The sequence below is a fragment of the Podarcis pityusensis genome, assembly GCF_964106645.2.
Source record: "Podarcis pityusensis genome assembly, chromosome: 13".
NCBI lineage: Eukaryota > Metazoa > Chordata > Lepidosauria > Squamata > Lacertidae > Podarcis > Podarcis pityusensis.
In genome coordinates, this window is record NC_138038.1 from 44,162,869 (window position 1) to 44,177,049 (window position 14,181).

General features: G+C 43.3%; 2 protein-coding genes across 2 annotated transcripts in view; both read left to right on the plus strand.

The window, feature by feature from the left end:
* The window catches only part of LOC308461902 (vomeronasal type-2 receptor 26-like), a gene marked incomplete at its 3' end in the record, with an annotated part of 32,303 nt that extends 23,245 nt beyond the window's left edge, over positions 1-9,058 (plus strand). Inside the window, exons 8-10 of the mRNA XM_080979070.1 lie at positions 5,817-6,108; positions 7,126-7,509; positions 8,993-9,058. Coding sequence (XP_080835196.1) covers positions 5,817-6,108; positions 7,126-7,509; positions 8,993-9,058 — 742 coding nt within the window. The remainder of the gene's footprint in view (positions 1-5,816; positions 6,109-7,125; positions 7,510-8,992) is intronic.
* Positions 8,163-14,181, plus strand: part of LOC308461100 (vomeronasal type-2 receptor 26-like) — a 34,121-nt gene continuing 28,102 nt past the window's right edge. Inside the window, exon 1 of the mRNA XM_080977725.1 lies at positions 8,163-8,722. The gene's annotated coding sequence lies outside the window, so the exon portion shown is untranslated. The remainder of the gene's footprint in view (positions 8,723-14,181) is intronic.

Consider the following 14,181-nt stretch of genomic DNA (forward strand, 5'->3'; position numbering starts at 1 on the left):
TGCATTTATGCTTCCGACCAGAGTAAGAGAGAGATGTCTTGAACTAGTGGTTTTCAGCCAGTGTGCTGTGGCATCCTGGAGTGCCTTGAATGATGGTCAGGGGTGCCACAGTCAACACTGGCCTCTCTTCCTCTTTCCTTTCCTCCCTCCTCTGATGCCCTCTTGTGACTCGGCCTCCCAAAGATTTGCACAGCCTTGGCTACAAGCTCCTCAGGTGAATGGTGCCTCTGGGGCTGACCAGAGGGTGCTTCCAAAGCCCCCATGGGGCAGTGTTAGGAGGGGTAGGGGGCAGCTTAGAGACTAGGCGTGGTGGCGGCAGCAGCAAGGAGAGGGCAGAGGAGAGGAGGCTGAGGGAACATGCCACAAGGGAGGGTATTTGAAAAAGTGTGGGAAGCTGCCAGCTCGGCAGACAAATCAGTACTGTATTGCAGACCAGAAGACACAACCCCTACTCCTTCTCTATAAGCATCTCTGGTTCCCTCAAGCCTTTCACCTTCACTCGAACTTCCGGGTTAGCGCCATCGGCGAATGGCGGAGTTCCACCGACTGGAGGAACTGGCTCCGTGGAAACTGGGTCTTCCCGCCGCGGCGAAGGTGGGGACCCGCTAGAAATCCCAGGCGGAGGAAGCCTGGGAACGTGGGGTTCGGCAGGGCACCAGGAGCGCCTCCCCTACTCACAGGGAACCCCATTTCGGGGCTCTGGAGTGAAGTGGGGTGAGCGGCGCGGTGCTGCGAACTGATTGCTACTTTCATGGAGTGAAGCCGCACAGCCATTGCCGGAGAGCGCTGACTTTTTCCTGTGGACAATTGGATTTAAAACAAGTACCCGTGAGTAGAAACGGAAAATTGGATCAAGAAATATCCTAATTTGGCACCGAAGCGGGAAGGTTCAAAACAGGAAGTCCGCCTTTCGCTTTTTGTAAATAGACTGAAGCAAAAACCTTGTAAGCTAAAGCCTGGAAAGTCGTTTATAAAAGTCTAAATTTCCTTCATTTATAACCACTAAAACCCCCTTGGAAGCAGGAGAAAAGGGGGGGGGCTTTGACTGTTTAAGCCTGCAGGGGAGGGAGTAAAGAAAGACAAGTTTCCACCGTCTCAAACCTGGGAACGGGGTGTCAGAGACAGAAATTGTTGGAGATGTTCATTGACTGTGAATGGAACACTTTGACAGATAGCTAAAAAAGAGAAATAAACTGATTCCAATGTTGCCTTTTGCATTCTAAAGAAACAAAATATCTGAAAAATGAAAGTAATTTTCCTTTGTTGGACTTGCCTTAAAAAGATGGATACAAATAGAAATTGTCTCCTCTAGAGGGAGCTTGTTAAATTGTTGCTGCAGTCTACTTGGGGACTTTACAGCTGTGAGATTAAGATCGTGGGACCAGTCCTTTGACCTTGAATAAAAATGTGCTGGGAGGAAGTTTTGGTGCTTGCTTTATGCAAGACAAGTGCTTTGTTGGAACAGATGCATGAGAAGATGGATTTGATGAATGAGAAAACGGATTTGATGACTGTTGTGGTCAGTAACTGCGGACAAACAGGGAATACTGATACAGAAATCATTCAGGGACCAACTCAGGAACCTGTATTGATTGGGCAAGTGCAAGTGCAGAAGATAATGGAGGAGGTTGCGGTTGCACCTCAAATAATACAAATGGAGAGATCCGAGGCCCTGCAGGAGCATAAGCCGCTGTTTTTGAAGATTGAAGTTGGAGTGGGCCAGGGGGAGTCTGGAGCTGAGGAGGTTCTTAACTTCGGAGGGACTTTGAAATATGCTCTTAAATATTTTTTGGATTACATTGATGACTGTGGGGAGTGGAACTGTGGGGAATGGGCTGGTTTGATGAAGGGAGATGGAGATAATTTTGGGCTGGAATCTCCCAGAGACCTACTCCTCAATGAGAAAGGAAAGAAATTAAGAAAGAGACCAACAAAAGACAAGGAAAAGTGCAGGTATAAACAAGAAGAAGAAGATCTGCAGAAGGGACATGGAAGAGACTTAAGAGCCTCGGACATAAGATTACCAGGTTGATGGACTAGATGGAATGGACAGTAAGGACTGGCATGACCCGAGACCAGGAAGAAGAGACGTTGGATGAAGATTGGAAGAAAATTTATAAAGAAAAATTTTTATTTAGGGAATTAGCCTAAAATTAATGAATATTAGGGAAAATGTTGGAATGAAACTATATGGCTTTAGTAGAAATGATATAAGGAGTCACGTATAAATGAGTATTAAGTTTCAAGCTCTAAGGTATTTTACGGTAAGATAAGGTTAAATAAATCAAGGCAATTTGAATAACAGAATATGGGGAAAGATGGAAAGGATTCGCTGAGTTAATTAATAGGTTAAATTGTTAAGATAAATTATTCAATAAAAATTGAGAAAGATGGAAAGAGTTTGCTGAAATAACTAATTAAACTAGAATACAAAAAGGGAGGTGTGAGGAGGTCAATGAAACAAGCAAATGGAAGTTAAAGATATGCAATATGGGATTTGTGTATTTTTTTCTTTTTGTTGTATTGTTGTATTGGTTTTTATGTTTTGTTTTGTTTTGTTTTGTTTTTCTTCTTTTTTATGTATTGTAGTGTTGTTTCCTATTTTTTCTTCTTTTCTGTAATCCTGAAACTTTTAATAAATATTATTTTAAAAAAAAAAAAAGCCTTTCACCTTCACTCTCCGCTGGTGATTTCTCTCTGTCCCACCAGTCTGAACCTGGTTCAAAGTCTCCTTCCAACTCAGGTCCCTCCTGGGCCACTGGCTGCCACTACTCTTCCTCGTCCAGCCAGGCCCTGACACTGGGGCATTCCCAAGCATGTCACTCAGCTTCAAACAGTATATAAATGTTCTTTCAAAAGTATAGAGGCTGTATTATCCAGGGTCTCTATATACTGATATGCTTTGGACCTTTTCCATCATTGTCAATCAATCAATAATTTATTACGATCAGAGACCAGCTTGTTTTTCCATTGTTGTTTCCAAGATCCAGCAACTGGAATCAATGTTACATATGTCAGAGAGTGTCAGGGCCAATAGCAGTAGGAAATTAGACAAATGGGGAAAGGATGCAGTTGGCTCACCTCAAAACACATTTTGATAGATGGATTTTTTGGGAAAAGATGGACGCCTGCCTACAGGTGGGGTATTTTTCTTTTTCTTTGTTTATAGTTCTGGATGTCCTACATTAGCAAGCAGATAGGACAAGATGCCCTTAGAGATTCCTAACCTTTGATTCTGTTATGTGACAGATATGTTTACTTCAGAAATTCACCTACTGATTATGAAGCATAGAATCCAAATATATTGCAAAAGTGATTATCTCCTCTGTAATTATTAAAATTATGGTAATTAATTCACCTGGAAAAGCTCTAGAAGGCAGAATGGGAAATAAAAAATGAAATCTGAAACCTGAAATGATTAAAAGCACCCCAGTGTTCCATTGACAACTAAGGTAAGGGAGGAAAGGTGAGGCCAGCTTTTGGTTTTGCATTGTATTGGTTAGAATTCAAATTATAGCATTCAATGAATTTTTTGTGACAGTGCCGAAGTTAATGGGAAGGTGGATACCTGCCTCTTTAAGTACAGAATTGGCAGAGTCAGTGGTTACAAATCTCCAGGTGTAGAAGGATATTTGTGATGAGGATGTGGTTGCTGCTTCTTCTCTTGCTGTTTCCCAATATGGTGCCCCAAGTGCACACTGTTGTTTGCAGCAGAAATAATCCTGTGCATATTCCACATGAATGGTATGAACAAGGTGACCTTACCATTGGTGGGATAGTGTCTCATATCCGTTACATATTCCCCAGCATTTCCTTCCATGAACACCCATCTCAGGTCTTTATTCCCAACCCACTGTAAGTAAACAGCTCTTAAGATCATTTCATTTATTCTTTCTACATTTATAGCTGACTATAAAGCACTTGGTTCACTTTGAAACCCAAAGTAAGATTAAACCCAATAGTAAGATTTTATAAGACTATTCTACTCTTAGTTTAGAGCAGTACTCTGAAAGAGGGGCTACGCCATAACCTGCTCCAAGATACATGGTATCTCTCCATCCTCCAATGAAGTACTGATCACTCGCTAGACCTCCCAAGTCACAGAAGCGGCATTAGGGTTCTGCGAGAAGTGGCCACGCATTGGGTACAAGCCATGTGAGTGCTGTCTCAAAACCTGGTAAGCAAGGCGCTGGGCTTTGAGAAAGAGGCATGGGCTCTGATAAGGTGCAGAATCCTCCTGTCTACTTCCCAAAACCTAGTTAGCACTTTTCCAGCTTTGGGAACGAGGTGGGGAGCTCTAGGACTCTACCTGAACCTTGCGTTTCCTTCCATAAGCTGGGCAAGGGTCAATTTGGCAGCTTCATTTCTTCAAGTGCATTGACTACATCCTCCGGCCACAATAATTTAAAGTGATCTAGCAAAAATGGAACAGAGGGCGCACTGCATACCATTTGACTGGCTTTAATCATGGTAAAGGTAAAGGGACCCCTGACAGTTAAGTCCAGTCGTGAACAACTTTGGGGTTGCGGCGCTCACCTCGCTTTACAGGCCAAGGGAGCCAGCGTTTGTCGGCTTTCGCAGACAGTTTTTCTGGGTAATGTGGCCAACATGACTAAGCCGCTTCTGGCAAAGCCAGAGCAGAGCACAGAAATACCATTAACCTTTCCAACGGAGTGGTACCTATTTATGTACTTGCAGTGCGTGCTTTCGAACTTCTAGGTTAGCAGGAGCTGGGACCAAACAACTGGAGCTCACCCCGTCATGGTGGGCCTCGAACTGCCAACTTTCCGATCATCAAGTCCAAGTGGCACAGTGGTTTAAACCACGAGCGCCACCCGTATCCCCCTTAATCATGGTATGCAACTCCAAATCTGATTGATTCCATCCCTAAAGTGTTTTTAAAGTTATAATAGCAGGCTGCTAACGTTATAAGAGAAATCTTCTCTTGGCCAGATAACAAACGTATATTCAACATTGAAAAGTTCTTCCGGACAGCTAGTTGTAGACACAATTGTAGTGAAGAAGTAAGCTGTCATCACCACTGCCCCTTCCCTTCCACGTTCCAGGTGCAAAATGAAACCTTAGCCATGTTTGAGCTGATTCAGTTTCACATCACCACCACTTGCTTTCTAGCCATTGGTCCTCCTGCCCACAGTAATTTAGCATGGCAGACTTGCATCGGGGAGATCTGGGTTCAAATCTCCATTTTCTTGGCCAACTACAATGTGGGGCTTTCATGAGTATGTAAGGGGAGAGAGGAGAGCTGTTGTATCCAGCTTGAGCCGCTGTGTTGAAGGATGGTATAAAATTGAATTCATGTCTAAAGCACATTGAAAACAATCAGGGACAAGCTTCAAATGCATGTAGTAATAATAGGATGAGAGCCATTTTACAATCTTCACTGCCAGATCATCACTTGCCATTTTTTATATTCAAAATCGCAGCTGCCAATTCCTTTATTTTCATTTCATTTCATTTTCAATTCCTTTATTTTCATTTCAGAACAGTTTGCATTGCTAGGAAAAAGAACTGACAAAGGGATTGTAGTTTACTACCTAGCTATAGTATTGATTTAAATAACTGTGCATGGCTCTAGTGATGAAAAGCAACATGGTTATAAAAACTGAAAATCATTTCTCAAGCTATGTTGTCAAACAAAGTGAGTCAGATGGAAGAGAGATCCAAACAGTAACTCTAAAGGCACAAAACAATTTCCCTATTTCCAACATGATTTAATTGAGGCAGTTGTATCCCTCAGATCTAAGTGTTGTACACTGTTGAATACCCCATAAAATGGTAACATACTTTATTTGCAGAGTGATGACAAAGTTCTACCCACACATCCTCGCCTTGGTTTTTGCTGTTGATGAGATCAATGAGAATCCCAAGATCTTGCCCAATGCCACTCTTGGATTCCACATCTATGATAGCTATTTTGATTCAAGGATGACCTACCGAAACACTCTGGATCTGCTCTTTAAATCTCATCACTTTGTCCCCAACTACATATGTGGCATTCAGAAAAATGTAGTAGGAGTCATTGGGGGACTTAGCTCTGACACTTCCTCATCCATGGCAGACATCTTAGGTCTTCACAAGATTCCACAGGTAGAATATGGGTATTGAAAAATGGTTATTTCATGCCATTGTTCACACTTTTCTTCTTTCACTAGGAATCTGTTTATGGATAATATGAAGTGGTAAAATGGAAAAGGAAAACGGGTTGCAATAGATGGGTATGGGGGGTATAATATTAATACCCAACAATGTACATGAAAGGACCCAGGTTCTAAAGAATGTGTGTATAATATATTTAATGAAAGATTGTTCAAAAAGTTCCAGTTGGATGAATGGGGCACCTTAATGGGTTCACATTACATTATTCCTGAAAGCACTGCCCTAGTTGCATGAGAGGTATACCAGTCCCACTTCGTAGTGATGAAGCTGACTTACAAAGCCATAAATAACTTGGGACAACAATGTCCTTCTCCCTAGGAATCATAAGATCCCCTCTTTTATAGGTATGGTGATGTTTAGTACTGTCCACCTTCAAAGGCTAATCAAAAACAAAATTCTTGTTATCTTTCTGGCATTTGGGGATGGATGTATTCTTATTAATATGGTGTTGTTCTGCTGCATTACTTGACTTCATATTAGTTGCCTTAATTTTTGCTGGTATTTTACTTTCATGGGATATGGTTTATTGTGGTCACAGAAGAATAAAATGTATAATATTCAGGAAATGTACAGGATTTCCAAGATATCCACCAACGAGTGTTCTTAGTAGATATGACACCAACCTCTTCCTACAAGTGCTATAAAGATTATAAACCAAAAGAATATGATAAATTGCTTGTATTTCTCCAGTTCCACTTTGGAGTATTGTTGAAGGCAAAGCTCTCCTGTTCTTGGAGAGAATCCTTGTGTACAAGTATGCAGCTGTGATGACTCCCATAATAGGAATTAATATCTACAAAAATAATTGAGAAATATTCTTTTTATGTAATGGGGTTTGACCCTCTGTAAGATTAGTAAATATGGGATATACAGGATTTATACTCAGAAAATGGGTGCATTGTGAATTCTTGTTTCCACTTGGAAAGGTTTGGCTTTTTCCTTTTTCAGATTTCATATGGTTCATTTGAACCAGCCACAAATGATCAAATCAAAGTTGCTTCCTTCTACCGCATGGTCCCCAATGAAGATCTTCAGTACAAGGGAATTATCCAGTTACTTCTGCATTTCGGATGGAAATGGGTCGGGCTCATCACTCCAAATAATGAAGCTGGAGAACGTTTCTTGCAGATCATTGAACCAATGCTTTTCCAGAATGGAATCTGTTCAGAATTCACTGAAAAAATTGAATACCATCTGCATTTCACGGGTAACATAGCTGATATGTTGGATGAAACAAGGCTTTTGTCCCCAGCTTTCATGGCAAGCAGAGCAAATGCAATTGTCATATATGGAGAAAGTGCATCTATTATATGGCTATCAAGTACCATAGAGGTAAGGAATGTAATCCAGCTGATATTGCCTCCATCTAAGAGGAAACAACCTGGAGGAAAAGTATGGATTACAACAGCCCAAATTGATTTCATATTATATTATTTTTAAAAAATGGTGAAAGTTAATATACAAATGTTCCATGGTGCTATCTCCTTTGCGATTCACTCCAAGGAGATTCAAGACTTCTCAGACTTTCTAAGGAGTGTAAAGCCTTCGTGGGCAGATGCAGATGGTTTTTTCAGCGATTTCTGGGAACAAGCATTTGTTTGTTCACTTTCAAATTCCACTGGGCCAGCAGACACATGTACTGGAGAAGAGTTGTTGGAGAGCCTTCCTGCACCATTTTTTGAAATGAGCATGACCGGCCACAGCTACAGTATCTATAACGCTGTCTATGCTCTGGCACATGCCTTACATATTAGGTACTCATCTGAAGCCATCCGCAAAAGGACAAAAGGTGGAGACAGACTCTCTTCTCAGAATGTAGAGCCTTGGAAGGTAATGTTTCCTCTTATAAAGTGTTCACCTAGTATTCAGTGTTCTGCACTGTATTGATAATATAATGAGAGTTGGCAGTCATCTATAAGTAAATAATTAAAGTAATAAATACATCAAAGATTAACCTTAAATTATTTTATTTCCTGTTGGGTGTAGTGTAGGGTTAACCTTCTGTGCCTCAAGCCTGAGAGGAGGTGTGTACAAGGGAAGTACGCCAGGACACTGACGAAAGCAGCCTTGGAATGCTGTGAGCTGAGTGAAAAACGAAAGCAGTTTTTGTTGCGTAGCTGCAAACAGAGGGAGAAGATGCAGCTTGAATCTGATGGCTGTTATCGATTGTAAATATGCTACTTTTGAGCAAATAAAGGGATATTAGGACAGAAGAAACGTGTGGGACTTGTTCACTGCTTTTTCGACACAGTGACGCTGTATAATTCTGCTAATTGCTTTACGACCACTCGAAAGCCACACTGCGTAAACAGAAGCTACAGAGGCTCCCAGGGGAAGCGTGGCTGGGCACCGAACAATAAAGCAATAAATCTACCGAACAAGGTTATGTGTCAACGTGCAGCGTGTGAGAAAGGGCTTGGAAGACTGAAAAATGGACTGAACGTCAGCTTGATCGACTGCCAAGACTTCAAAGGGCAGATTGGAGGAGGCTGACGGAGTGGGAGGTGGGAGCCACGTCGTCCGGAGTGCCCGGTTTGGCTGCAGAGTGAGTATTATCGGCTGCTCTTGCAAAGGCCAACAGAAGGGAAGGGAGGCAATGGCTCAGCCCCATGGATATGGCTTTGAGTTTAAACTGCCGTGTCAGAAACTGAACAGCCAAAATTGGCTGCAGTGGAGCTTTCAAGTGGAGCTTTTGCTGGTGGGGGAGCAGCTTTGGGACGTAGTACAGCCCCCACAGATTGCAGCTGGGAAAGCAGAGGCTAAGAGGGCTGCAGAGCAAAGTGAAGTTGAGAAGCGTGTGCTTGCTTTTTGGCAGAAAATGTGGATGCTCAACTGGTGCCAGTTGTCCTGGGTGCAAGATGGCCAGAGGCCACTTGGTTAGCACTCCGAGAAGCTTGTGGAGCTGGGGTGGTATCAAGGGCCGAGAAGTGGCTGCATCCGAAAGGGAGAGGCAAGATGGCGCTGGCCACATTTTTGAGAGTCGATACACAGCTGGGAGGAGCTGGGAGCCCCCACAGGGGGGCGAAGGGACTGTTGCTGTTGCTGGCAATGCTGCTGGTGTTTTTGCTGAGCCTGGGAGCTGTGTGGATGCTGCAACGTGTCTGTGTGAGGAACCTGGAGAGAGGCCAAGTGTTGGGAGCCCTTTACCCATCAGAGGGGGTGCAGGAAAACGTCCTGGAGGCCCCGTGAGAGGTGGGGGGGCAGTGAGCAGTGAAAGCTCAGAGATGCCTATTTCTCCAAAAGCTGCCAAGAGTTGTTTATGCCAAGAGCTGAAGCCTAGCCGTGCTGGAGGCTTCAAGGCCGGCCACCTGCAGCAAGTAGAGATAAGAGCTGTGGAGTTGTGTGAGAACGCCAAGACAAGTCCAGTCTCCATGGCAACTGAGAGAGGTGCATCTACGGAAGCTGTGAAGGTCGTGGGCAAGTCTTCCTGCCAGGGGGAAGTCTGTTGCCGTGACAACCAGAGAGGACATCTGCAGAAGCCCCAAGGAGGGGGGTAGCAAGGAGATTGTTGCCCTGGCGACCCAGGAATGTCAACAACAAGACTTTCTCACTGTAATAATCGACAGTGGTGCCACAAACTCGTTGGTGCCATCTCCTGGTCTTTTGAGAAATTGCAGGACAGTAAAAACTGAGAAATTTGTGACGATCGCAGATGGAAGTAGAAGAAGACTAACAGAGACAGGCTTCTTCTTCTGTCCCTTTCTTAAGCATGAAGTCAAAGCTTTTGCAGTGCCCGGTTTAACTAACTGTTTGTTAAGTGTGCATGATCTACTCGCTGATGGTTATCATGTCTCTTTTGCAGGTACAAAATGTGAGGTTTCCAAGGATGGGAAACACGTGTACACAGTGCAGTCTAAAGGCAATTTGTTTGCTGTAAATGTGCCTTTTTCCACAGGAGAGGATGACACCGAAGATGCGAAGGACCAGTGTGTAAATGTAGCGCCCCACCATGGTTGTTTACATATTTGGCACCGACGCTTCACCCATTTGAATTGGAGATATCTCCAGAAAGCACCAGAGCTGACGCAAGGGTGCAAATTTAATGTTTGTGACAAATTTTTAGATTGCAATGCATGTAAACAGGCAGAAATTGTGACATGCTCCTATCCAAAGTCAGAGAGGCAGACCACACAACCCTTTGAATTAATTCATGCAGATTTTCCACAGCAGTTCTATGACTCAGACGTTGAGGAGGAAGAGGAACTTGGTGCTGGGGACCATGGTCCAGAGCAACAGGGTCCACCACAGGGGCGGAGTCCAAGGCAGGGACAGCTCAGGATCCCTCAGAGGGGGGAACCTAGAACACCTCCTCAGGCAAGTGTCAAGTTTGAGCCAAAGAGTGAGCCTTCTTCACCTGCTGGACCAGCTGTAAGGCTCAAGTGGCGCAGCAGGTCAGAGGGGGAAGACACTGAAGTTGAGGATGATTTAGCTGGACCCAGTGAAGCAGCAGGGTCACCAGGATTCACACTGAGGAGATCAGCGAGGACAAGGAGGCCTCCTGATCGGTACGACGCTTCTAGCGTCTGGGTAGGTTCAGCCAGATGTGAACCTGAATCCTTCGAGGATATTCAGAGTTTACCTGAGGAAGAAGCAGATAAGTGGCACAGAGCAATGGACAAAGAGATGAAGTCCATGAAAGATCTAGGTGTGTTCTCACTCACAGAGTTGCCACCGGGGAAGCAGGCTGTGAGTTCCAGATGGGTTTACCGCTTGAAACCCACTGACGCAGGAGAGCCGCAGTATAAAGCCAGGTTAGTTGCTCGAGGATTTACTCAGAGGAAGGGAATACACTTCACGGAGGTGTATTCGCCAACGTCACGAGTGGAGACTCTGAGAACGCTTTTAGCTTGTGCAGCACAGAGAGGCTGGAAGGTAAACCACTTTGATGTGGATGTTGCCTACCTTAACTCAGATCTCCAGGAGGAGCTGTACATGATTCCTCCTCCGGGGTTTGAGAACTTAAGGAAGGATGTTGTGTGGAGATTGCACAAATCCATCTATGGATTACGTCAATCTGCTAGAAACTGGAACATGTGCCTGAATGAAGCCTTAGAGGAGCTAGGTTTCAGGAGAAGTGTTGCTGATAGTTGCTTTTATCTGAGAGGATCAGGGGCAACACAAGAGTATTTGCAGATTTGGGTTGATGACTTGTTGTTTTTCTCAGAGACAGATGAACAGGTGGAGAAGTTTGCCGAAGACCTAGGTAAACGGTTCAAGCTTAAACAGCTTGGTGCTGTCAAAACCTATCTAGGTGTCAGTGTTGAGCGTGCACAGGATGGAAGCTTTTTGCTCAGCCAGAGAGGTAAAATCAAGCAATTGCTTCAGAAAATGAGGATGAGTGATTGTGCAGGAGTGAGAAGTCCTATGGAGACTAGTTTTGTGAAGGACAGCCAGCAAGTAGAATGCGCTGCGTTCGGAAATACTGAAGTGTTTCAGTCAGCCCTAGGGACTTTGTTGTACCTGTCCCAGTGGAGCAGACCTGATATAGCGTTTTCTGTCAATCTGCTCAGCAGGGAAGCTTCAAACCCTAGTGTGCAAGCCTGGAATGGCATCAAGAGAGTTCTGAGGTATTTGCAGGAGACCAAAGACTTTTGTCTTAGGTTGCCAGCACAAGGAGAAGTCAAACTGACTTGCTTTGTGGACTTGGATTGGGCTAATCTTGAGGATCGCAAGTCTGTGTCTGGCCTAGTGGTGAAGTTTGGAAACTCAGTAGTTGGATGGAGGTCCAAGAAGCAAAGTCTTATAGTGCTCTCATCCACTGAGGCTGAGTTCAGTGCTCTTTCAGAGGTGTGCAGAGAAGTAGAGTTCTATGCTTGCTTAGTGCAGGAACTCTGCGAAGTGGATTGCCTACCGATACGTGTTTTCAAGGACAATCAACCATGCCTGCGTTTGGCAGAGTCAGGTCAGTTCAAGGCTAGAACTAAACACCTAGACATTTGCTTTTGGAATGTGTGCCAGAGTGTTCAGGAGGGATTAGTTGCGCTGAAGTATTGTCCCTCTGCCAAGAACCTAGCTGATTGGTTCACGAAGCCACTCACCTTCCAAAGACATGGGGAGTTTTGTGAAGGTCTGGGTTTGGGACGACCAAGGGTCGATTCTCCCCTCAGGCGTGAGGCAAGAGGGGGTGTTGGGTGTAGTGAAGGGTTAACCTTCTGTGCCTCAAGCCTGAGAGGAGGTGCGTACAAGGGAAGTACGCCAGGACGTGATGAAAGCAGCTTTGGAATGCTGTGAGCTAAGTGAAAAACGAAAGAGGGAGAAGATGCAGCTTGAATCTGATGGCTGTTATCGATTGTAAATATGCTACTTTTGAGCAAATAAAGGGATATTAGGACAGAAGAAACGTGTGGGACTTGTTCACTGCTTTTTCGACACAGTGATGCTGTGTAATTCTGCTAATTGCTTTACGACCGCTCGAAAGCCACACTGCGTAAACAGAAGCTACAGAGGCTCCCAGGGGAAGCATGGCTGGGCGCCGAACAATAAAACAATAAATCTACCGAACATTTCCTATAATGATATTAAGCAGACATTAGATTACACAGACTTTCATAAGTGACACACTAGCAGCAACTACTTGACAAGTTAATTTTTTTCCTAAAAATTTAAACATTTAGAACTGGCACTGTTCCAGTATTTCAGCTGGCATTTAATTAGACCAGTGGTTCCGAATTAGCTAATTACTGAGGACCCTCTGGACCCCTGCTTTTGAAAATTGTGATAACTGCAAAGCGATTTTTTGGAGAAAATGTGGGGTAGCCCAGAATAAGCAAAGGATTTTAAGTATACAGGAAAATAGATAATAAAATCTGTGATTTTACCATGCAAAAATGACAAAGATTTAGTTGGAGCGGAGACAAATTTTATTTTATTTTAGTACAAATGAACAAATTACGATGTTTCCAGCAGCTTCTAAACCTATATCTATGTATTTATCTCTATCTATCTATTTATGAATATATCTGTCAAACCAGGAACCAGACAGAGGGCCTTCTTGGTAGTGACACCCTCCCTGTGGAACGCTCTCCCTTCAGATGTCAAGGAAATAAAGAACTACAAAGCTTTTAGTAGACATCTGAATGCAGCCCTGTATCAATAAGGTTTTTTTGTAATTTTTTCAATTAGTTTTCAATTACAATGATCCAATAATAGCCTCATTATATCAATGCCAAATTGCAACACAATTCCTAATATCGATTCAAATACACAAATACATAATTTAGGTGGCCCTCTGTGTGTTAGAATTGATGCTTTGACGATTTACTTTACTTCTGCGCTCCAAAATCTTATTAATTTCAATTATATTCCAGTCATAATAGTAATCCCTTATACAACAGATGCAATACTGATAACTTCTATTCGTATTAACACATTTAGTGATTTATTAGTCTACAAGTGAAGTTCTCATGCATCCTTATTCTTCCTGTATGTGACATTTAATATGTCCATGTTGTTTCTTCCTGTCCTTATAAAACATTATGTCTATTTTTACCAGTTGTTACTGCTATCTGTCATGCCTTGCACGTAGCTGATATCCTGATGTTATTCCAAAAGTTTGTCCCTCACTCAGTCCCGTGCTTCTTTGTTTTTGCAACTTTTGACGATAGCTGCAAATGTCACTTTATCCCAATTTATTTTTTCACTTTATTTCTTTTCACCATTCTCTCAGTCTAGGGAAAAGAGTGATCTGACACCCTGCCAATGCCTTGTATTGGGAAGTTTTTAATGTATGATATTTTATTATGTTTTTATATGTGCGCCACCCGTCTGGCTCAGTTGCCTCAGCCACTCTGGGCAGCTCCCAACAAAATGTTAAAAACACATTAAACCCTTTTTAGACTTCCAAGATGAGATGAATCCCCAACTCATAAGACAAGATTCACTGAAAACCCTCCTTACAGGCAGTGGAATAGTCCTTTAAACTTGATAATCGTTAAAAGCAATTAGAAGTTCTCTTCAGTTAAAATGTAGAGAGCAAGAGGAAGGGATCCCTACACATATATATAT